Source organism: Lepisma saccharinum, chromosome 17, assembly GCF_977018435.1.
Source record: "Lepisma saccharinum chromosome 17, izLepSacc3.1, whole genome shotgun sequence".
Taxonomy (NCBI): Eukaryota; Metazoa; Arthropoda; class Insecta; order Zygentoma; family Lepismatidae; genus Lepisma; species Lepisma saccharinum.
Window position 1 is genome coordinate 19,620,980 of NC_139245.1, and position 26,546 is coordinate 19,647,525.

Below are 26,546 nucleotides of genomic sequence, written 5' to 3' on the forward strand. Positions count from 1 at the left end.
AAGAGTAATAATTGTGATTTTTCAAATGTATTTATCAAATTATCCTGGACACTATTTTTATGCGATGGAAAACTTTGTGATTATCCCAACCCGAAGATAGTTTCCAACTGACACCCATTAAGATAGTACTATTTTTGCTCTGACTGTTAAACAACTAGTGTTTCGAAGTAAATAGTTACAAAGTTACAAGTACAGTTACTTTTTATTTAGAAATTCTAACTGTAACTAGCTACTTTTAAATGTAAGTCCCTGTAACGTTAACAACGGTAACAGAGTTACTTTTTGCAGTAGGGAAATAGCTAAATTGGACAATTCTGTTCCGGACGATAAAAATAAAATATGTACCTTCTCCGGATGCTACGTGCAAGGATTTTCTTGGAATTGCTGCCAAGGAAGCTATGCTTTGTTGCATGCTAAATTTAGAACATCCACGCTTTACTGTAATTCATTTCTAATTGTATGTGAAAACTCCATTGTTTTTGGTAGACTGATGTGTTCCTTTGGAATGTTGTTGTCCAGCTAGGAAAAAGTCATTGTCGAGGGAGTGGATCTTTGGATCTGGTTGAACTTGGAATGGAGGAGAAAGAAATAGGTGCAAGTGGAATCAATGACACCATATTCAAAATAACGTGGTCAGCATACAAATGATTTTTTAATTATAATCGTTCACGCAAAGCTGACTGTGTTTTCCATCATTTATTAGCAGTAATAATGTAAATATATGGATGCATATTATGTACTAGAAACATAAGTAAAACACGGAAGTCTTCATGATAGTTGATATTGTGTAACTTTTACACAAATCATTGATCATTAACAGTACGTTACTGTTACAGTAACTGTAAAAGAAACTCAGTTACTTTCAAAGTACGAGTAACAATAACTGAGTAACTTTTTTAATGATTGACTGTAACTCAGTTACTTGTAAAAAGTAACTTACTGAACCTGTAAGCTCAAAATAGTGCATACTTCCTGGTACTGTTGTAGAAATTTGCAATCACTGACACATTGTACTGTGGGTTGTTGTCATTTCACCCTAGATGATTACTAAGAAATTTATGACTTGAATACTATTTCTACGGAATTGGTACAAAATTGCCGTACTTGTTGCTTTATACTATAGAAGGCTATACAAGTATTTTTACTGTTCCAGTCATCCCGTCATAAGGATATTTTCTGTGGTATGTGGCGAAAAAGCTTCATTTCAAAAACTTCAATCAGCTGAAATGTGTAGTATTAATTCTTACTTCATATTACGTATCCCCATGAAGAGTAGCCAAGAAACAACTTCCACATTGAGATAAAATGCACTAAAAGAATGTTCTCGAAGATAAATTTGTTAAACTTGGGAATGTTAATAATGATGATTATATATATAATTATATAATATATAATTTTTTTTAAAAAAATGAAGACTGTTGAAACTAATTTACAGTGGAACGTCGATTTTAAGTTATCCAGGAGACCAAGCTGAAAAAACGTAATACAAGGGAAAATGTAAAATCTTGGAAAATTTCTAAACAATTTGCTATGTTGGATACTAAATGCAAGGTGAAGATTGAAGGAGAGCTCACAAGGGAATTTGCAGTGAACCAAGGTTTGAGACAAGGAGATGTGCTGTCTACGATATTATTCAATATAGCTTTAGAAAAGACCATGAGAAGAGTGGGTCAAGGGTGTAACCCAGGAGGAACTCTCTTCAACAGAGTGAACCAAAATCTAGCATATGCTGATGACATTGATATGATGGCAGGAAGATTGCAAGAAGTGAAGGAAGGACTGGAAAGATTGGAGAACACAGCTAGTGAGATGGGACTCCAAATAAACCAACCCAAGACTAAATACATGTTCTCAGCGCGAAATATGGAATTCAGGGAAGGCCAACATATACAACTTAATGGAGGCACCTATGAAAAATGCAAAAGTTTTAAATATCTTGGAACATTAGTTACCATGGATAATAATATTAAGGAGGAAATAAAAGCAAGAATTGCAGCTGGTAATCGAAGCTATTTCTCACTCTTAAGAGTTTTCAAATCTCGCAGCCTGAGTAGAAATTTGAAAATCAATGTATATCAGCAAGTCGTAAAGCCAGTGGTGACATATGGAGCAGAGACATGGACTTTGGTACAAGCAAATGAATAACTTTTGCGGAGATGGGAAAGAAGGATACTGAGGAAAATATACGGGCCAGTAAATGAGAATGGACAATGGCGAATAAGGAGAAACGATGAAATAAGAGCAATCTACAAAAAAAAAAAACAGATATAGTTTCCGATATAAGAAGCATGAGACTGAGGTGGCTAGGACATGTGGAAAGAATGCCTGAAGACAGAGCGGTTAAAAAGGTCTATAAAGGGACACCAGGAGGGAGAAGATTAAGAGGAAGGCCAAGGAAAAGATGGTTGGAGGACGTAGAGGAAGACCTTAGGAGGATGGGAGTAAGACGGTGGAGAAGTCGAGCAGAAGACAGAAGAGAATGGGCTATCATTGTGAGAGAGGCCAAGGCCCTTTAGGGGCTGTAGCAGCCAAGGAGTAAGTAAGTAAGTAGGTATGTTCGAACCACCACGATTTAATGCAAAATGAAGGAAAATGTAAAATCGAGGAACTTAAATCGGGGTTCCACTGTAATTATTACTTGTAAATTTTAAATTAATATATAAATTTGGGATAGGGCAAGTGCTTCCCTTTGCCCCCGCCAGGTTACGCCTATGCTTACATTCACACATAGTGAACATAAATTTTGAATATTGTAGCTTGAAATATAATGTACTTCAGTCTTTGTGCTAAAAACATAAGCATTTTTAATAAGATTTACTTTTAATGTCATTTTAGGCAAATGATTTTTTTATCACCCTGTCTCTGAACCGCCCATCCCAAATTTTCCATCAGGCATTAGTACACACTCTGAGTTACCTACATATAAAATTGTGGGGAAATTGAAGGGGGGGCATTGCATGAAATTCGCTCTTGAAGTTAGTCATTTATTTTTCTAAAAAAATACATAAAACTATATATAAAAATACATGTTTATTGATGCATTCATCTGAAACATTATTTAAATGAAAGATTATACTATTCTGAACAAAATAAAATAAACTTGAAGTTTCTACGGCAAACCCGAGGGAAGATACGATCGTTTATATCCTAATACGTGTCATTCAAAGTGGAGCTGCATATGGCGTACAGGGAGTTCTTAAAAAGCTCGTAACTTCTGAACCTCTTGACCAATTTTAGAAAAGTTGTCATTTTTGTAATCAGCATCAAAAGTTCTATAAGCATACCGAATTCCATCAAAATCGGTGATGGTGGGTGACATGGCCTGGATGAATTGACGTGGAATGACCCAGTTTCTAATTTGACTATTCTGTCTTGTCATGGTCCTCATCAACAACGCCTCCCCACTCCCTCTTAAGACGAGTCCTTGAAGATAGTATCTCCGTTATGTTGAATATAAAATAAATATATAGCAGAATTCTTGAAATTGCTTGGATACTCGATTATTATTAATTTTACGTATTCTTTGATACTACATATTTAGCTACATACTATTTTGATAATACATACGAGTATTTAGGTACATATTTTATCACTTATTGTTACATATTTACGTACATATTTTGTACTTTGATATTACATAAATATCAGGGGTCTGTCTGTACATCATGCTCGATCGTCCAAAGAGCATATATCCATTGGTCCTTCAAACTTACAATTCTCCAGTTGGAATCCAGTCGTTATTTGCAATTGTTCCCTCCTGTATTTCATCTAATTGGTAAGTCGATCTCATTGTTACAATTAAATACGAAGCGCAGCGAATAACAATCAATATATTGCAGATCGTAATGCAAGTTGCTTGGTCAGGGAAATGTAAATGAAATCGCCAACTATGTGAAATCAATACCTATACAACGTTCTTCCATGTAATAAGCAAGAAAGCGTGCAACAGATTTTTATCTAATTGACAAATCACGTGAACTGAGTAGTCGTCCAAAGTGGTGACATAGGTAATATGCCAACATGGCCTCCTAATTAAAAAGTACGGTCGTATTTTTCGACTTCTCACTACTAGTTTCGAACATTGTTGTGTTCTTGTTTACGCAAAGCAATACTGCATCCCAGAAAATTATCGAGCATTTGTACAAAATTTAGGGGGTATCACGAAACTTTGCGGGGGTTGTGTTAGGATTTGTGAAGAAATCTGTGCTGGATTCCCTCCAAATACAATTTAAAAAGAAAAAACCGCCCTCCAAAGGGCTCGCGGGGGTGAGTGGCGCCCGACCTAAGTCAACCTGCAACCACACCGAAAGGCGCAGACCTCGCCTGAGACACTAATCCACTCCCCAAGCACATTATAGCCCCATGTCTGGTCTTTTTCCTAGGTATAATCTTCCCTCAGAATAGATCTAGTCAAGCCGGATTTCTTCCTTGGGGAAGCCTCCATTCCATGCAGGCATGCACAAGTATGCAACTGTACCTACGTAGAACATCGGGTGTTAATCTAAATCTGGTTTCAATCTTATGGAAAGAAGATTTTTACCAGACGACAAAAATTAGATAGACAGAAAAAACTACAAGAAACAAAATAGAGAAAATGAAGGGAAGCTCCCGAGGACAAAATTCTGCAAGCAGACAAAACCTCGGTTGTCTTTAAATACTTTAGCTTCAGCTAGATTCTGGTGTGCGAAAAAAAAACCCACGTTGAAGGTGAAATTCCTTGCTATTTTACCAAAATGATTACATGGCCATATTTCTTTATCAATATTGTTACCTAAATGTTCCATAAAAAATAATCGTTCGAATATATTTCCCTAAGATGGTAAAAGTGATGACTTCCTCCCAAATACTTTATACATTGCCCTCCGCAATTAAGGAAATAAAACCCCTTCTCTAAACCTAACCTAACGTCTGCATGGAAGACACAAGTGATCTGAATTAATGCATGGAATAAGTTACGAACGTTTCAACGCATGTTCTCAGTTGTTCCCACCTAGATGTCGCCCTGTGTCGATGCTCGTTTAAGCTTGACTCAACGAGAAAATACAGTACACGAAGTTATTCCGTTAGAATAAAAAAAATGGACGTGAATATGGAAAGGTGAATTCTTCCACTTTTGGAGTACTATGACGATATGCCAGGCGCTGACAGCAATGCGTTCTATGAGTACTCAAGATAAACATTGTACACAAACAATTCAAAAGAAACCTAAAGGGATCTAATATCCAGCGAGTGAGAGAGTTAATTGGACTGGACATGTGGCATGAATCGGAGAAGGATTTACACAATTCTTATTGGAAAACCTCATGGTAAGAGGCATTTAGAAAGACGAAGACGGAGGGATAATGTTAAGATGGACCTAAAGGATATCTGTAAGGATGGAAAAGATTGCATTCATCTTGCCCAGGATAGGGCCAAATGAAAGGCTTGTGTTGCTGCAGCCATAAACCTTCTTGTTTCAGAAGGCTAGAGAGTTAGTTAGTTAGGTGCTACATTCAATGAACGAATTCACTGTTCGATTACTTAAGCCAGTAACGGGACAGAAGAAAATCAGGAGCCGGGCCCTATCCAGTTGGCTACTGTGTACCCTCCAAGGAAAGCTTGCTGAACTAACTTAAACCTCGAATTGTGTATATTGCATCATATTTATAGTTCTAAATATGTAGCTCTTCCCTTCCGCTTCCACTATTCCATTTTTCCTGGCCGAAGAAGCAACCAGGATTTACTGTGCAAGGATATACTGATACTTTCGATTGGGTGTTGTAAGGAATAAAGCAGCCCTTCACTCGTCAACAAAGTGATTGATCGATCAGTGTTCCGTTTCTTTAAGGTCAGTTATGTCTCCGTCAGTTTTCCTGATCCCTACAAGCAAATAGCAGAAGAGAAAAAGGCGTATCTTTGAGCTTTCGCGTCGGTCCGCGTTCTCCCTCGGTCGCCTCACAATGGCCGTCGCCCGGTCGTAATCAGCCCTGGTGTCGGTCCCTTTTGTTGAGCCGAAAGAATGATTGATCTTCCCGAAGACGGAGGGCGCCACCTCCCTTCGGAAGAAACGGGAGATCAGAGAAGCAGACCGTAGATTAGCATCACATCGATCAGAGGAGTTTTGAGCAGCTTGGGGGGAGACGTAGGGTGCCAATATCATACCTCTTTGAACATGGGTCTCCCAGACTGAGCCGGTAGCAAAGGGTGAATTACTTGCGAGATAAAGTGACAGTTGCACAGGTGTTCACTCTTGAAGCATAGTAGAAGGGGACCCCGCCAGTGGCAATTAGTGCACGTGTTTTAATTAATTTGTATGTACTTATAATTAATTTGCACGTACTTAGAACTAATTCGCATGTACTTAGAATTCATTTGCAAGTACTTAGAATACTTTACATTTATGTATTTGCATGTTTATAACTTTTATGAATATATAATTATTTATTTTATGAAAAATATGTGTATATAGAAGGTAATTAGAGGTACTAAACGCTATGCATATGGTTTTATATTCATTACTGCAAAGTATGTAATGTATCAATCGATAATATTAATGTTTATAATATTGAAAATAAGTTTTCTATGGTTTATGAACCGCTATGAACGGTGGTAATGGGTGTAGGTACAGGTTCAATTACGATTGGGGACGGTCCCGGTACTCAAACCCGCGATATGTAATATTATTAATTAGTACTATGCAATTATTTCATTATGTTATAAAAGACGGTGGTTTCACACGCTAGACAGAATACTGTCTCAGAATCTCGACTCGGCGGTGAAGGTAGACGAGAAAGGAATTTGGGGAGTGTGCGTTCAAGGTCAAATGACGTCAGAACGTCAGAACAAACAAAGAACCCGATTGACCAATCAGAACCGGTTTTTCCAAGGTTAACTAGTACGCAAGAACAGGGGAAAGGTATGCAATACTGTAGGGCAGGGGAGGGATTCAACCAGACAACAAAGGATGTATGGAAATGCGCAGCAAGGGTCAAATCTCTGAAGCTATGCGTCGCTTGTAGAACCGGTTTCCGCCGCCAATTAATATTCCGCTCAGGTTTGCCTTCAAGGCACAGGACGCTTTAGCGCAGGTTTTTTTTTATCTGTACTATGAAGAAGGGAGAGCTATTAGGGACGGGGCCTACAGTTTTCACCATTTGCTTCTATCACGGGGTAACGAACCTAGGACCTTTGATTATTGATTTAGGTAGTAAATGTATGTTACTGTATGCTATTTAACTTAATTTTGAGTTTATTTTTTACCAAACTTTGACTTTATGTCAAACATTTTCACAGCTTATCCTTATTTTTACAAAAATAACACTATTTGTACTATTCAGGCAACATTTTTTATTAAATTTTGGACTCACAAAGACATTTTTTCAACGTTTAACTTATTATTTTACAACTTTATATTAATTTTTTACCAAAATAACACTATTTGTACTAATCAGCAACATTTTTTATTAAATTTTGGACTCACAAAGACATTTTTTTCTACGTTTAACTTATTATTTTACAACTTTATATTAATTTTTTACCAAAATAACACTATTTGTACTAATCAGGCAACATTTTTTATTAAATTTTGGACTCACAAAGACATTTTTTCAACTTTTAACTTATTATTTTACAGCTTTATGTTAATTTTTACCAAAATAACACTATTTGTACTATTCAGGCAACATTTTTTATTAAATTTTGTATTTACAAAGAGATTTTTTCAACTTTAAAATTTATTATTTACAAGTTTATGCCTATTTTTTACTCAAATAACACAATTCTATCTGTTCAGGAAAGACTTTTAGTTACATTTTCGACACACAAAGTGTGTGTTCTCAACTTCTATCTGTTTATTTCACAAGTTTAGGCTTATTATTACCAAAATAATACAATTCAATCTGTTCAGGAAAGACTTTTAGTCGTATTTTCGACACACAGAGTGTGTGATCTCAACTTCTATCTGTTTATTTTACAAGTTTAGGCTTATTATTACCAAAATAATACAATTCAATCTGTTCAGGAAAGACTTTTAGTCGCATTTTCGACACACAAAGTGTGTGTTCTCAACTTCTATCTGTTTATTTCACAAGTTTAGGTTTATTATTACTCAAATAACACAATTCTATCTGTTCAGGAAAGATTTTTAGTTACATTTTCGACACACAAAGTGTGTGTTCTCAACTTTTATTTCTTTATTTCTCAAGTTAGGCTAATATTTACTCAAATAGCACGATTTGATCGTGTCTTTTATTACATTTTGGACATACACACACACACACACACACACAGAGAGAGAGAGAGAGAGAGAGAGGGAGAGAGAGAGAGAGAGAGAGAGAAATTTTTTCCAAGTTTACAGGATTATTCTCCATGTTTACTCAAATAACACAATTTAGATGTGTTTTGAATTAAATTTTGTACACATGAAGTGTGTTTTGTCAAGTTTTACCCTTTTATTTTACACGTTTAGGCTTAATATTACTCAAATAACACAATTTAATCCAGTCAGGAAGGATTTGTTATTATATTTTGGATGCACAAAGAGATGTTTTCAACTTTTTTACTGATTTTTTGCAGGTTATGTATTAATTTTTATTTATTTTGTTTTGTATCATATATACATTTACAAATTTTTAACTTAGAGTTTAGTATTTATTTAAATCTTTTCAAAAACACTAAAGAAAAAGTACTTTTAGCTAAAATGTAATCTACAGAATAGATTGTTGTTATTATTATTATTATTATTATTATTATTATTATTATGGTTTAGTGATTTCCACTATGCCTTCTTTGTTTTGTATTTCTATATTAATTTAGGGCAGGTTACGCCTGCTACGTAGGAAAGTTTGTTTATTTTAGAGTTTACTGAGTATTTTGTTACTTTTATACTAAGTAAAGTTTTCTAAATATATCAGGTAGGGCTCCATCCATATACTTTTGTTTTTGCTGTTTGGAGATGATGCGATCAGCATCACTCTCCATCTGCTTTTTATTTTATGTACCCAATATTATTTTGAGGCTTAGTGAATTCTAGAGCCTATTTATGCAGGAGAGAGGGCTTGAAAATGTTGATCTCAGATAACCCACAACTATTTGTCAGAGTATTTTAAAGGATATTTTATATTTATTATGTGCCACTAGAATATTAAAGCTTGCTTAATTTTTATGTCTGTAACGCTGTTATTGTATTTCTAGCTAAGGCTTACTGGATAAAGTACACGAAATGTTTATCATTTCGACTATTTACCTTTATACGAGGCCAAATTTTTAGTGTAACGAAAATTATTGTGTGTCTATAAAGACTGAAATTTCTTTACCGATGGGTTCATAACTGGACGCTTACCAACATTGTTCCTTTTTTTTAAAAAAAAAAAATATATAACCATTTATCAATATATTGACAATACACAGGACAAGACGAAGTTCACAGACAACTGACTATATAGACCATAGATCCACTTGCTAAACTTTTCTCTATGCTAGAAGAATAATTTAGCCTTATAGCGTTTTTCAAGGTATTTTTTTAAGTATTACTGGATTTTTTGGGTGCATCAACACTTGGGTTATTTCCACTTGGTTTATTATACGAGGCTACAATCACTATTTGAACACTGAAATTCTCTGATTGAAACTAAAAGCTTAGGCTGTAACTAGGGACTTAGTATGTATATCGACAATTTATAGGACAACACGAACCTTACAAAGGATTATAGGTGACGTAGGATCACACGCCAGAGCTTTGTTAATCTGCAAGAAGCATTTACAGCTAATATTACGAGGAAATGAGGTTGATTTTTACTGTTTCACAAGAATGCTATCTTTTATACACCCAATATTTGCTTTTTCAAGTAACTACATGTGCCAGAAGCACTTACAGGCCAACTCTAAATAGACTTCGACTTATTCTATATCAGGTGCTAAATTTATAAAGAACTATGATTGTGTATATTTCTGAGGAAGTACGCAAAAGCAGATTACCCGATTAAAGTATCTGAAAAACAGATTTTTCTATGCAAGTATATTTTTATTGACTGGCTTATTTAACAGACCAAACAGGAAGACTGCAAAATTCATTAAATGTAGTTCTATTGTATAGGTGGTTTCAGAGATATAAAAAGAACAAATATAAGATTTCGCTTTTTTTGCTTCTGAGGCTAATCGCGACGCTAAGGGTAAATGGCGAGGAAATGTAACGGAGGAGAAACAGTCCCAAAAGTTATGGACTGCATGTAAGTTAATACCACAGAGATATTACAGTAGGTGTAGGTTATACCACCAGAACTTTTCTATTATAATAATACTGGTTATGCTGTACTGTTAGCTAAAGATACTGATATTTGAGAAACTTAAAAGCTTATTTGCAAAATTTTAGATAAATAATAATCTGTTAGACTGTAAACATATTTTATATCCATTCTGCAAAATTGACAAAATTTAAAAATTGTTATCGCTCAGACAGGGACTCGAACCCTGGACAGATAGGTTAAAAGCCTAACTCTATACCAACTAAGCTATCTGGGCACAAGGTATTCTTTTTTGAAAAGTTAGTTATGTTAAGAAATATATTGAAACACTTGAGAACACTTTTGGTCTGGTTCGACAGAGAAGGAGACAACATTTCTAAATGTTTACAGACTGGGTGTATTTTTCCACTATAGAGGCCTTCACTATATGTAATTCGAAACGCTAAAGTTCAGCTAGCTTCCAAAATTGAGGTAAAGATTGTGTTTGGCGAGATTAACAAGTTACAATTATATCCAGTTACGGACAAATAAAGCTAAAACTCTCAGATTTACTGTACTAGCCAAGTTTTAGTAACATTTTCTTCACTTTAGTACAAATACCAAAGAAATAGGTATATTTTATTTATAATTTGACAAAATGTACTAGTATTTAATTCACAAAGTTAGGTAAAAACAGTATTTTTTAAAAATATTGTTACTGTCTTCAAATTTTATGTTATTTAGCCACTAACAAGTGGTTTACACTGTTTGGCATCCTTTAAATAGGAAAAGAAGGAATTATTTGTTTAGTATTTTTACTACTTTATATTTATTTAGGAAAACAATTCTACAGGTTAACTTAATTTTTAACAAATTGTTACTAATTTATATATCAAAGTTATGTTATTTAGAGTGTATGAAGGCGTATAAAGTTAATATTTGTACTTATCAGTTCAACTAACAATTATATTTTACACACAAAAGATAATGTTTACAGTTAAATTACTTGAATCAGAGAATAATATTTTACAGTAATTGATTCATTCAGCACTAGTCAGTATTTTTATGCATCAGAAAGTTTTCTTAATTTTCTATTACGCATGCTATTTTGGGCTATTTTTAAAATGTATTTCTAGGGCAAACTGGATTAATTTTCTGCTTATAATGCACAATGCTTTGTACATTTATTATATTCTCTACTTACAATCCAAATATTATGCTTATTTAATGTATAACTAACTAACTCTCTAGCCTTCTTAAACCCGAATGTTCATGGCTGCAGCAACACATGCCTTTCATCTGTCCTTGTCCTGAGCAAGATCTATATACTCCTTTCCTTCCCTACCAATTTCCTTTAGGTCCATCTCTACATTATCCCTCCATCTTTGTTTTGCTCTTCCTATTGGTCTTTTACCATCAGGTTTCCCAACAAGAATCCTGTATACTCTTCTTTCCTCTCCCATTCGTACCACATGATCTACACACCTAAGTCTTTTTGATTTAATCATTCTAATAATATCTGGACATGAATACAAATTATGTACTTCTAAATTATGTAACCTTCTCCACTCATCTGTCTCCTCATCTGTTTTAGGCCCAAATATTTTCCTAAGGATTTTATTTTCAAATACTCTCAATTTATGTTCCTTTTTCAATGTAAGGGACCAGGTTTACTTACTGTATTTAACTTTTATTTTTTGTAATTAACAAAACTTAAAAGCTTATACTGTAGTTATTATATCTTTTTCTATCAGCTTATTTTGAAATTAATATTATTAGGTATAGTCTTTGATTTATAACTATATTGCTTTTTTCATCAATTTATCTAAGAGTACACGCAGACAAACACATGTGTACACACTTTTATGTAAATAGATATGCCTTTTTCTCAATATTTTAGTATGAAGATTGCACTTTAGCTATTTAAGCAAGGGTAGGAAAGGTAGGATTTCTGAGAATTTGTTGCTGGATTTTGTTGTTCAAGTATAGATGAGAACTGAACTGGGAGACTGTTTTGAACCTTTTCATGAGAGTTTGCATGTGAACTGTATGCAAATTGAGCACTATTGACTGTGCATGCTTCTAAGTTTTGCTGTTATTTCACATCAACTCTGTGAGACTGTAGACAGTTTTCCCATTTCAAGTAGATTTTATTGATTGTATTTGTATATGTTTTGGGGACTTAGCAGTTTTATGTTATGAGGCAGTTTGTTGTAGAATATTTTTACCGGATTGTTTTGAGATATTGAGTGTCTGCTGTTTTACTTGTAATTATTTTCCTTTTTGTGTTGTGTATTTGACTATATTTTGTCCAAGTTCGTAGTATTTAGAATAATTGTTATTGACTTGCAGATGTAGGGAGTAATAATCCTTTGCAAGATGCCCTATACTTTAGTCTGAACATTATTCGTAGTGTTCACTTTTGAACCCTTAGTATTCTTGTAGTATTATTAATGTAGAGGTAAATTAGGCTGAAATGTAGGCATTTTTCTGATAAATTATACTCACTTAGTTGTTTCAGCAGGTAGAAGTTGCATGATGGTTTACTGCTGATGATGTTAATTTGCTCTTCTTATGTACTACGTATGATGTAGCTTACTTGAGTAATTGGGATTTTCTACTGAAAAAAGGATTGCTTGTCTATTTTATTCCTATGTTGTTGAGTTTGTCCATAAGCAAGCCATGTTTTTTACTCTATCCTATGCCTTGGAAGAATCTAGATATATTGTGTTTGCAGTTTTATGTTTCTCTAAGGTTTCAGCTATGTAGTTTTTTAAACTGTGCTATGGGTGTGACTATTGATTTCTCTTTCTGGATGCCATGTTGGTTTCTGTGTATTCCTCTTGCTGCTTTAGGTTGTTTGCTTTTTTTCTTAGATCTTTATTTGTTTATTTGTTCAGTATTTTTTTATTTTTCTTATTTTAATTACTTTAATTTTGCATTAACTAACATATTTTATTTTAACAACAAAATAATTTGCCCTAGTATAAAAACTTCTACTAACAAAAATTTACTATTATAACTTTTAATTTTAGAAAATTGTATTTTTAAAACTTTAACTTTGAAAAATTGATTTTTAATTACTTTAATTTTACATTAACTAACAAATATTACATTAACTAACAAATTTTACATTAACAACAAAATAATTTGCCCTAGTATAAAAACTTCTAGTAACAAAAATGTACTATTATAACTTTTAATTTTAGAAAATTGTATTTTTAAAACTTTAACTTTGAAAAATTGAATTTTAACACACTTTGACTTTAACAATGTACTTTGAATTTTTTATGTAAAAGAATATTAAAAAAATTAAAAAATACTGAACAGAAAAAGAAATCAATAGTTACACCCATAGCACAGTTTAAAAAACTACATAGCTGAAACCTTAGAGAAACATAAAACTGCAAACACAATATATCTAGATTCTTCCAAGGCATAGGATAGAGTAAAAAACATGGCTTGCTTATGGACAAACTCAACAACATAGGAATAAAATAGACAAGCAATCCTTTTTTCAGTAGAAAATCCCAATTACTCAAGTAAGCTACATCATACGTAGTACATAAGAAGAGCAAATTAACATCATCAGCAGTAAACCATCATGCAACTTCTACCTGCTGAAACAACTAAGTGAGTATAATTTATCAGAAAAATGCCTACATTTCAGCCTAATTTACCTCTACATTAATAATACTACAAGAATACTAAGGGTTCAAAAGTGAACACTACGAATAATGTTCAGACTAAAGTATAGGGCATCTTGCAAAGGATTATTACTCCCTACATCTGCAAGTCAATAACAATTATTCTAAATACTACGAACTTGGACAAAATATAGTCAAATACACAACACAAAAAGGAAAATAATTACAAGTAAAACAGCAGACACTCAATATCTCAAAACAATCCGGTAAAAATATTCTACAACAAACTGCCTCATAACATAAAACTGCTAAGTCCCCAAAACATATACAAATACAATCAATAAAATCTACTTGAAATGGGAAAACTGTCTACAGTCTCACAGAGTTGATGTGAAATAACAGCAAAACTTAGAAGCATGCACAGTCAATAGTGCTCAATTTGCATACAGTTCACATGCAAACTCTCATGAAAAGGTTCAAAACAGTCTCCCAGTTCAGTTCTCATCTATACTTGAACAACAAAATCCAGCAACAAATTCTCAGAAATCCTACCTTTCCTACCCTTGCTTAAATAGCTAAAGTGCAATCTTCATACTAAAATATTGAGAAAAAGGCATATCTATTTACATAAAAGTGTGTACACATGTGTTTGTCTGCGTGTACTCTTAGATAAATTGATGAAAAAAGCAATATAGTTATAAATCAAAGACTATACCTAATAATATTAATTTCAAAATAAGCTGATAGAAAAAGATATAATAACTACAGTATAAGCTTTTAAGTTTTGTTAATTACAAAAAATAAAAGTTAAATACAGTAAGTAAACCTGGTCCCTTACATTGAAAAAGGAACATAAATTGAGAGTATTTGAAAATAAAATCCTTAGGAAAATATTTGGGCCTAAAACAGATGAGGAGACAGATGAGTGGAGAAGGTTACATAATTAGAAGTACATAATTTGTATTCATGTCCAGATATTATTAGAATGATTAAATCAAAAAGACTTAGGTGTGTAGATCATGTGGTACGAATGGGAGAGGAAAGAAGAGTATACAGGATTCTTGTTGGGAAACCTGATGGTAAAAGACCAATAGGAAGAGCAAAACAAAGATGGAGGGATAATGTAGAGATGGACCTAAAGGAAATTGGTAGGGAAGGAAAGGAGTATATAGATCTTGCTCAGGACAAGGACAGATGAAAGGCATGTGTTGCTGCAGCCATGAACATTCGGGTTTAAGAAGGCTAGAGAGTTAGTTAGTTATACATTAAATAAGCATAATATTTGGATTGTAAGTAGAGAATATAATAAATGTACAAAGCATTGTGCATTATAAGCAGAAAATTAATCCAGTTTGCCCTAGAAATACATTTTAAAAATAGCCCAAAATAGCATGCGTAATAGAAAATTAAGAAAACTTTCTGATGCATAAAAATACTGACTAGTGCTGAATGAATCAATTACTGTAAAATATTATTCTCTGATTCAAGTAATTTAACTGTAAACATTATCTTTTGTGTGTAAAATATAATTGTTAGTTGAACTGATAAGTACAAATATTAACTTTATACGCCTTCATACACTCTAAATAACATAACTTTGATATATAAATTAGTAACAATTTGTTAAAAATTAAGTTAACCTGTAGAATTGTTTTCCTAAATAAATATAAAGTAGTAAAAATACTAAACAAATAATTCCTTCTTTTCCTATTTAAAGGATGCCAAACAGTGTAAACCACTTGTTAGTGGCTAAATAACATAAAATTTGAAGACAGTAACAATATTTTTAAAAAATTCTGTTTTTACCTAACTTTGTGAATTAAATACTAGTACATTTTGTCAAATTATAAATAAAATATACCTATTTCTTTGGTATTTGTACTAAAGTGAAGAAAATGTTACTAAAACTTGGCTAGTACAGTAAATCTGAGAGTTTTAGCTTTATTTGTCCGTAACTGGATATAATTGTAACTTGTTAATCTCGCCAAACACAATCTTTACCTCAATTTTGGAAGCTAGCTGAACTTTAGCGTTTCGAATTACATATAGTGAAGGCCTCTATAGTGGAAAAATACACCCAGTCTGTAAAAATTTAGAAATGTTGTCTCCTTCTCTGTCGAACCAGACCAAAAGTGTTCTCAAGTGTTTCAATATATTTCTTAACATAACTAACTTTTCAAAAAAGAATACCTTGTGCCCAGATAGCTTAGTTGGTATAACTTTAAATGACCCACTTCATGCAATCATAATTAATGCCATCTGAATCTCTGTCTTTTCTATCAAATGGAGAGAATAAATATACTTTAGGAGCACCCTGTCATAAAAATTTCCAATACTGTACATCAGGCACAACACCTAAAAGATAAAAACGTGTTCCCTGAAATCCAGTACCCTACCCTAGGTGAATGTGCATTCACCTTCAGCCACGTATGAAAAGTATCATTGTCCTTCCGGAAAATACGTAGACGTTGACAACACTGCTACGGTTTCCAAGCAACGCAGTTAAAAATTCTGCTCCCATCCCTGCCACAGTTGCTGGCAATTGAAGGGAGATCCGAGACTCATTTCATTTCAAAGCGGAAATGGTTTCTTGTTTCTCTTCTTCGGAATGCGATCGCTGCCTCTGACGTCCGCGCGAGCATGTTGCCAACTCTGTCCGCCTGTCACCAAGAAAGGTGACACCCGTTGCCATGCAGGTTCCAGTTCCCTCACGTCGCCATGTTCTCCACGAATCACTGGTGCAAACCTCAAGGAGTAAATTAACAAGCATCGTCGAGGGAAATAATAGAAGAAGGGATTTTTTGATACTGAGAAAGTCTTCTGTAGTGTGCAAATACCTTTTGGTTGCTAAAATTAAGTAAAGAAAATAGGTATAGTATCAGTGTTGCCATGTTTGTGTGAATTTACTGCAGTTAGTTCTTTATTCAACGTTCCATCTTTCTTTTCGAAACTTCGTTTTAATTTGTGTACATAAAATAAACATTAATTTGTTTTATTAACAACCAGCTGACCTCCGTGCCGGAGTGGTTAGCACAGCACGCTACGATGTCAAGGATCCCGGGTTCGAATCTCGGCCTGGGCATGAGTATTTATTGTCAGTGTCCCTTCATCATATCATCGCTCATCCTCAACTTCAATATTAGCCAAAATTGGCAGATAATCGAAGTCGAATAAACCAAATCAATTAAATTATTGACACCTAGAACAAAGCTTCTAGTGGCACTCACTAGATATGTATTGGGAGTGGAGTTTCAAGGTCCCATTTAAGCCACTGGCGTCCTCGGTCAGAGATACAAGTGACATTGTTCCCATACTCTCAAACGCTGCTTCTTGCTTATATCCCAATAATTCATTTCACAGGAGGCTGAGTGGGTGTCACAAACTTTTTAAACTAGTAGATGGTAACATTTCGCGGTCCTCCATGTTTTAAGCCTAGAGTATCGTAACGCAGCTTACATCACGTAACACAATGTTACTTCTGCCTTTGGGATCGAACCAAGAACCTTTAGATTGCATTCATCTCTCAGATGGTTACACTGGCTGGGCCTAAATGTGATAAATGCAAGAGGTTACATTTAAAGGAATGGCAATAGAAATTAACTTAAGTTAGATTTGGGTTTTGTACTCTCCATGACTTAACCGATATGGATTGGTTTAGAAAATGATATTATTTGCCTTACAAATATATGAAGATTATTCCCACACTTGTCGTCTCGAATATCACTTGTCTGACCTCCCTGTCAGACATCAATCTCATCACACACCTTAATCTTAATCGTTCTCCACTCCGCTTCTCTCTCACAATCTGCACTCCTTACTCTCTCTCGTATTCTCGCCAACTGATCTCACTCCCTGTCAATTCCAACACTCCAAGCCTCCTCGTCTCCCAAGTCAATAACCTAACGTTTGCCTCATTGCTTATTCCGCATTCATTTCTCTGCTTCCTGCTATGCTTAGACTTTATACTTCTTACCCAATACCTTGGGTACGATACGGTATTGACTTGCTAGTCTAGGTCCATCTGCTACTTTGAATAACATACATTTTTAAAAAGAAAAAGTATGGAGGAAATCGTTTCATTGCTCTGGGAATATATAGTATTCTCTCATATTTTGAGTTATCTTAGCATTTACCTGTAGCTGCTGAGGGAAACATGAGAATGGAGGATCCTGAAATGAAGTTACAGGTCAGCTACTCTTGTAATAGCTTGAATGCAAGATGTTGACTATTCCATTCGTCTCGATTCCAAGAGAGCAGGAGAACTCATTTCTTTTTCAATACAGAAAAAGCTTGTAGAAGTTTAAGTTGTTTACAATAATATGTGTTCTGCAATCGGAATTTTCCCACCTTAATTCTAGCCCTACTTGGTATTTTCTATAAACAAAATGGCTTTCTTCTCAAGCGACAATGTCAAAGATAGCACTCGTAAATTGCTGTCATGCGAGTGCGTGTGTGTATGTGAAGAGGCGTTTATGTAGCTTTGTAACAGGTTAATATTTTCAAAACTGAGAAGAAATCATGTAGTTACAGATTATCTCTCCCGCCCTCTCTCTCTCTCTCTCTTTCTCTCTCTCTCTCTCTCTCTGCGTCTTCCTGTCTGTCTCAGTTCACTCCGTGTGTGTGTGTGTCTCCCTCTGTCTGTCTCTTTCCTGTGCTCTCTGTCTGTCTCAGTTCACTCCGTATGTGTGTGTCTCCCTCTGTCTGTCTCGTTCCTGTGTCTGTTTCTTTTCTGCCTATCTCTCTGTGTGTGTGTGTGTGTGTGTATTCCTGTCTATCTCAGTTCACTCCGTGTGTGTGTGTGTGTGTCTCCCTCTGTCTGTCTCTTTCCTGTGCTCTCTCTTTCTCTCTCTGTCTGTCTCAGTTCACACCGTGTGTGTGTGTGTGTGTCTCCCTCTGTCTGTCTCGTTCCTGTGTCTGTTTCTATTCTGCCTATCTCTCTTTCTCTCTCTCTCCCTCTCTCTCTCTCCCTCTCTCTCTCTCTCTCTCTCTCTCTCTCTCTCTCTCTCCCCTGTATCTATACATACATACACAGAGAGATAGAACCACTTTGGTCTAGTCACTATGATGTCACACTACCACGAAGGAGACCCGAGTTCGTGCTTTATGGAGCCTCGCCCAGACTCTAGTGAATGGGTACCTGGAGGCAAAGGCGTACGGAACGTGTACTGATCACATCACCTCCAATCCAAAATCAAGAATGTGTGAAATCCCTATCTCCACGTACCTTCTGTACCTTCATGGCAGGAGATTTACCATGCATATGTATCAGTTAATACTTGTAATTTTTCTTGCGTACTTTTCCGATTTACTCAATTGTTTTCTCTCTCTTGTTTCAGATCTCTCCGTCGGCCTGTTGAACGTTCTTACAGATATTGTGTGGAAAATTACAATCACATGGAAGGCTGGGAATGTTGCGTGCAAACTCATCAGATATTTGCAAGTAAGTTCATGCAAAATAAATGAAATTACAAGTATTCATTCGAACTAAAGAGTCTAAAATTTTGAAAATTGCACCATTTGCCTCACATGCATGTTGTGTTGCATGAAAACAGTTTTTCTTTGTCAAGAGCTGTTAACGAACCTATGGAGTATCATTTACATTGGAATCTGCATTATTTCTATGTAGCTATATTGTGAATGAAACCCAGATATAGTGTTCAAACAAAACTCTTTGCCTTGGGGAGAGAGGGGCTTCCATCCACGGCTATACATTCAAGTGTAAACAGGAAATTCATATACCACGATTGAAAAGGTACCTCCTCTTCCTTTTGTTGAAGATAAATGCCTATTGTTGTTGTTATTCTTATGATTATTATATATGCATATAAACAACAAGAATAGAACGAGGAAAAGAGCTTGAAGAGCAAATAAACAAAAATATGTAAGGAAGGAGACAGTAATCACTGGGGCTTGGAAGTTGAAGACCTATAAAAAGACATAAAAACGGAAAAAGGCCTTATAAATGTGATACAAATTAATTAATAACTTCAGTTTTAATTACGTATTTAATGAATAGAAAAAATACAAAATTCTGGTGGTATGGAACACACAGTGTGAAAAGAAAACTATATGAATGAAATGCATCTTCTTTCAGTCCAAAAGTGTTTTTCTCTCGTTTCAAGGATGGTTCAAATATATTTATTTATTTAATTTCTTTACTACAGAAAGGATGCTTAAGAGTTGATGAACTGATGATTCGAATTGAGAATGGGCAGTAAGAATGTAGTCGAAAGAAGGTGAAGTTGCAAACAAAAAGCTGTTAAGACCTTAAAAAAAAGGCTAAAAAGGACCAATAAGCCAAAAAACGCCGAAAAAGGCAAAAAGGACAAATAAAACCCACCTTTTTCTTGCCTACAATGACCCAAAATGAACATGTATTATGTTGGGCTTCGTCTTCGGACACTAGGGAATAAAAGGATTTTTCCTCAACTTCCAAGCCCTAGTAATCACTTACCACAAACAGAAATAGTCGGTGTTATCACTTCATTCTGGCTACAGTGCTGTACAGACGCCATCTTCAGTATTCTGTGCTTGAACTGTGAACATGCGGCGAGGCCGCGAAATATCAACTATTGTTTCTGTTTGTGGTAAGCGTTTATGTCTACGTATAAAGTGTTTACTATATGCATGTCCACACACAGTATAAAAAGACGTAAAACCCACTGTCAATTTTACAATGAACGTTGTGCTGTTAAGGATTACATTGATGATAGCAATAAATGTTACTTGCTTTGTAAACAATTGCATCTGTATTACATTGCAATATCTTTTCCCGCAGGCGGTGGTTACCTACTCGTCAACATACGTGCTTGTCGCATTGAGCATTGATCGTTACGACGCCATCACGCATCCAATGAATTTCTCCGGCAGCTGTAAGTACATTTAATTAGACAATTTTCATTTCTAGAAAAGCGTGAAAATATTTCATAACAGTGGGAAATAAAATAATTCTGCTTTCAGTATATTTGCTTGAGATATTCAGTTGGTTGTGTTTAGTGTTACACAGTTCTATTAAACCATTAGTTAATTCCGTTTGAAGTACATAACGGTATTATTGTCCAGAGAAAATAGAGTTTACATGTGTGTCTAGTATTTTTGTGTAGCTGGTGCATGATCTCAAGACTATCGGATTTTAGAGAGTAGAAATATTAAAAGAAAATAATAATTATCGTCTCTGCTGTGCAGGAATTAGACCAGTTGTAAAATCGGGGATCCCCGCTCAGATTGCCAGTTACGCATGACTGCTGCTGCCACCTGTATTACAACGATGCAGCATCTGTAAAATAACTAATAACAACCAGTGCTCAGACCTCCTCCTCAGGGTCCCGGGTTCGATACCCGATGGAGGGACATAGTTGTTTGGATCCCACTTTAAACTGTAGGTCCAGTCCCGATTATCCTTACTGTGCATAAAGTGGACTTAAAACACCAATTCAATCAATCAATCAACCTCCTCCTCAGGTGTCAATTAATTTCGCACCGTCAGAGCACAAGGCGTCGTTAAATTGCATTTCACTTTGACTTTATTGATTGGTGAACAAAGTGAACACCTGCTTTGGTTGGGGGGCATTGTTAATTGCAGAACTCAGTCTTAGTTAATAGAGAGAGAATCAAACACAGATCAGGCGAAAGAAGAAATCATTTTGCCATTTTTATTCTTAATACTACCCCAGTAATTTCAGATAAAAGAAAAACAAAACGTAAATACGAATAATTTAAAATAAGAAATTTCCGCCGAGTAATTTTAAAATAACTTTCCAACATATGAAGTGTAAACTATAATGAATACCATACTAAACATACATACATAATACTAAAGCGAAAATTTCTAGATCCTACATCCCAACATGATGATTAAAATTAAAACTGAAAGTAGCACGACAATTTCTTCCATCCATCTATGGCTTTGAGAAGAAGCCTGAGGAGCAGCAGTTTGTTCAGATACGTATATAGGAGATACGACAACACTTCCATAACGGACAGGCACATATTTGGGTCTCAACCAAGTGTTTAACGTGTAAAAAAAATAACAACAATAGGTTAATAAGATTAACATATATATTATTAATAAAAATATCATTAAAATAGATCAATTAATAATAATGATTATTATCGTTATCCTTACATGAACAGGTAAAAGGATGATATAAGTATAGAAAAATATAACACCACCAGATTTTTATCCAGAATTTTCCATCGGTGGATGTGAGAGTAAATTTAGAGTAAAAGTAACCATAAATTGGGCCTTTGTGGAACATTTTAGTAGGTGTTAGGGGGTGTTGGAGAGTGTGTGGGTAAATTACTAACAGCACGTATTCATCATGTAGGTTATACCTAGCTAAGATCACTAAATCATATATAAAAATGGATGTATGTGTGTTTGTATGTTTGTATGTTCCGGCATAACTCTCGAACGCCTGGAACAATTTCAACCAAACCTGGTACACGTATCACTTGCAATCTGGAAATAATATTTGCGGGGGGTAAGACACCCCTGGCACCGCTAGGGGTGGGGTGGGAAGGGGTGACATGTAAAAATAATCCGAAACGTCCGATATTAAATTCCGCACAAACGGACATCCGTGACTCTATGCAATCCCGCACAACGATAGTGTTTCTCGGGTTGTCTAACATTCAGGCTGATAAGACTTTGTGTTGCGAAAATGACCGATATTAGTGTGGAATCCATAGTTTACGAGGTCGCTAAGATGAATAGTGACACTCCCAATGCCGTTCAAGTCCAAGTTCATTTTGAACTACAGTTAGAATTCATTATTTTCCTGTCTAATAGAAGATTAGGATAAATAAATATCCGGGCAAGGTCGAGTAATCAGCTAATATTCTATAAAACAACTGTTCTACCAAAGATATTAATGCTGAAATATTTTTAAAATGGATTATTTATTGAATATTAAGAATGTTGTTAGGTTCAGTAGATAAAAAGTAGAATCCTTGATCATTATTTTTATTCGTATTATTACTAGTAGGGAGTGGCACGCATAATTGTTCGCAGGAACTGTCAACGCAAAACTACATAAGCACAATCTATGTAAGTTCTGCGGAAATAAATCAAACAATAAACTAGTATTTTGCTTATTTAATTTTGGATTTAGTAAGTCTATCTGGGTGGTCAGGACTCTCTGGACTTCCCTCTATATACGTCCCTGGCAAAGGACACCATTTCACTTTGTATTTCCTGAAGTTTCTTAGAATACCGTTTGCATGTTTAAGCATAATAATGAAAATGTACTGTAGTTGTAAGAAACATTTATTTTGACTAAAAAGCCAAATTCTTTGGTATAAATGTGGCATGTATCCAAAAACTCAATATGCTGACCAAGGCAGAATTTATTTTAAAACATAAACTAAACATTACGTTTCAACCTTCTAGCAAAGTCTTCTTCAGACTCTGTGCCAAATACAAATGAAATAAAGTACAAAACAGGAAGATATATATACACACAAAAATCACTCCCCTCCCGACACAAGATTATTAGAAAGTTGTTTATCTGGAACATTCCTTTCCAGGTGTTCCAGCAGGTGGCCTTCTCCTGTCAACTGTTGTTTCATCTGACAGGCGATTTAGATAAACATTTCCTTTCATCTGGAAAGTGGTTGGTCTCCTTATCTCACGCCGCTCTTTTTCCTTACCCTTTCTTTCTTCTTTTCTCCTCCTTCGCTCTTGTCCTTTCTACTCTTTCTAACACCATCTTCCATTCTTTGTTTATTGCGTCTTCTTCCCCTTTCTTCTCTATTTCCTTGGCCTCCTTCCATTTTCTCACTAGTACTCTCTTCTCCCTTCCTATCTGCTTAGCCTCATCCCACTCTATGTCATGTCCTGTTTCTCTCGTGTGCTTAAATATCGCATTTCTCTCTCTCTTAAGTCGTACATCGTCCCTATGTTCTTTTAACTTGTCTTTTAGCCTCTTTTTCGTTTCTCCTATGTACACACTCTGACATTCTTTGACTTTTTGGTTACCATGGAAACAAGGCTTAATGGTGTTATCATTGGCATGTATATAGTTGATTTGAGTTTAGTTTCAAGTCCATTTTATGTACAGATAGGCTAATCGGGAGTGGACCTACATTTTATAGTGGTATCCTACCTCAACAGTCTGTGCTTTCACAGGATATAAAATGGACAAGCATACGAGTAGATATTTACGCCCTACTGATCCCAGAAATAACATAGTCATTCTATAAGTCGACTGTGATCAGGGAGAAGCTAGAAATTATGAAAGAAAGTTTCTGCTGTGATATCTAACTCTGAGAGATAAATATGAGGCAAAGCTGAAATCACAGCCTCGAACGTTTTCCTCTAGTCCCACTATTGAAAGTAAATTGAACAGATTGTAATATTGATCAGGATTAGAGACTTCTCAGTGTATCTTTCCGAGGCTTGTATTATTTTACTTTGATGCAAGTTTTGAACCCCCGAAGACAAAACCTGCTCTGGAATAGAAATTGGGAAAAGAAAATTACACTAGCGCCGAGAACGACAAAAGCCGGAAGTTCTGTTTCGTCAGCTGGGAAGCAAACCAAATGAAATGTCACAGTTATCCTCGACATTTTGTAGTTGAAAGTGTTATTATATCATTGAACTAATTCGTGCTAACAATTGAACACATCAGTGATGCAATGAACGTAAACACTACATGATATATCTATTTGTATCTAACAGACCAAACGTTTGTTCCAGGAGCTTATATTCTAGGCTAGCTAGGCTATCTGCGAAGCCTGGTGATTCTGGAGTTGGCAACCTGATTTCCTATGAGTTGGCAACCTGATTTCCTATGAGTTGGCAACCTGATTTCTTATGAGTTGGCAACCTGATTTCCTATGAGTTGGCAACCTGATTTCTTATGAGTTGGCAACCTGATTTCCTATGAGCTGGCAACCTGATTTCTTATGAGTTGGCAACCTGATTTCCTATGAGTTGGCAACCTGATTTCCTATGAGTTGGCAACCTGATTTCCTATGAGTAGGCAACCTGATTTCCTATGAGTTGGCAACCTGATTTCCTATGAGTTGGCAACCTGATTTCTTATGAGTTGGCAATCTGATTTCTTAGGAGTTGGTAAACTTATTTTTATTCATAGCCTAGTACCACGTGACATAGTGAGATATCCCACATCTTGGAGTCAGTATACACCACTGGTTTGTTCACAACTTCGTTGTTTTTAAACATTTCATTTCTTTCTTTCAGAGGAGCGGTTCGAGAGTAAAACTTGATAACCCACACTACGTTCGAAATTGAGTTAACATTGAATTCAGTTGCTGCACAGATTCAAATTACTGTAGAATAGTGAATGAAGTTCCTTCAGTGCCTGATGATAGCCATAAACACATGGGAACATCTAGGCAAACCAAAAGCCACAATGCAATAGACGTTTTTCTAGGTTTTATACTTTTGTGGGTTATCAAGTTTTACTCCCGAGCCCCTCAATTATAAACAACATTTGACTTACTTCGACAAAACTTGCACTTACATAAAAACTTTGAATAGCCTAGTAAAGACAATACACTTCATATGAAGGTGTTCCGGGTTCGATACCCGGTGGAGGCGCATAGTGGTTCGGATCCTACTTTAAACTGTAGGTCCAGTCCCGATTAGCCTTACTGTGCATAAAGTGGACTTAAAACACCAACTCAATAAATCAATATGAAGTCTGAAATTACTAACAGAAATATAAAATGTTCAGTTTTTTATAAATTCTAAAATAACATGAAATAGATAAACTGTAATTGAATGGTTATTAAATCAAATATGTTTGGCAAGTATTTTCTCTAGATAACATATGTATGTAACACATTAAATTATATTTTTAATTAAATTTAAAAATTAAAATATGAAAAATAAATATTCAAAAATTCATAGTAAACTATTCTACAGCATGAACCAAACAATATTTTAAGTCAATATTTCAATAGTTTTTTTATCATATTGCAAAGTTTAGAAATGTTTCATTTATAAAATAATACTGTGTAAATAATATACATACATATAATAATATTAAATATTGCAGTTTCTTACGAAGTTACACTTAAGCAATTTACAAATTCGACTTACGTAAAATTCAAGTTACGTAAATGTTTACGGAACGCATTACTTACGTAACTCGGGGGGGGGGGGGTTACCAGAAAGGATGTTGTAAAACGCCACATAAGTTCGACCAAACCATACTTTGATGGAAAGGAAGTATAATGGTGACATAGGAAACGGGGAGGAAGTATTCTTGGACACATCCTATCCATTCCCTTTGCAGGGGGGCAATGAATCGTCTTTAGAAAGAAGTTTCTTATTGATAACATTCCGGACGCCAGGCTCTCACCCCAGAATCCATTCATTTCTGCAGAGACAGGATATTGGTATGTGTCGACCTGTCAGGAGCGTTTTCACCTTACACCCACTCTCTTCACAGCAGAAAAGCCGTCACAAGCACGGCCTGCTTCAAGAGAAAATTGAATAAATAAGTCTTCTCCATTACTCTCTCTCTCTCCTCGATGGGTACATACCTGTCTTTTTGATTGGAGCCATGTCATCCCAAGGAGGATACATATCAGGTATCTCAGTAAGGTAGTTCAACGACCGCATTCTTTTTTGACATATTGGAAGTATTTCTACTAACTAAAGTAGTGAATTTCAAATTGTAAATTATTTAACTACAATTGAGTGCAACTTAAAGGACATAAGTATTGA

General features: G+C 35.1%; 1 protein-coding gene across 1 annotated transcript in view; it reads left to right on the top strand.

Annotated features, from left to right (window-relative positions):
• LOC146001558 (cardioacceleratory peptide receptor-like) overlaps positions 1–26,546 on the top strand; it is a 450,055-nt gene that overhangs the window by 379,178 nt on the left and 44,331 nt on the right. The window contains exons 4-5 of the mRNA XM_083139031.1: positions 19,183–19,286; positions 20,625–20,718. Of these exons, the coding sequence (XP_082995157.1) occupies positions 19,183–19,286; positions 20,625–20,718 (198 nt within the window). The remainder of the gene's footprint in view (positions 1–19,182; positions 19,287–20,624; positions 20,719–26,546) is intronic.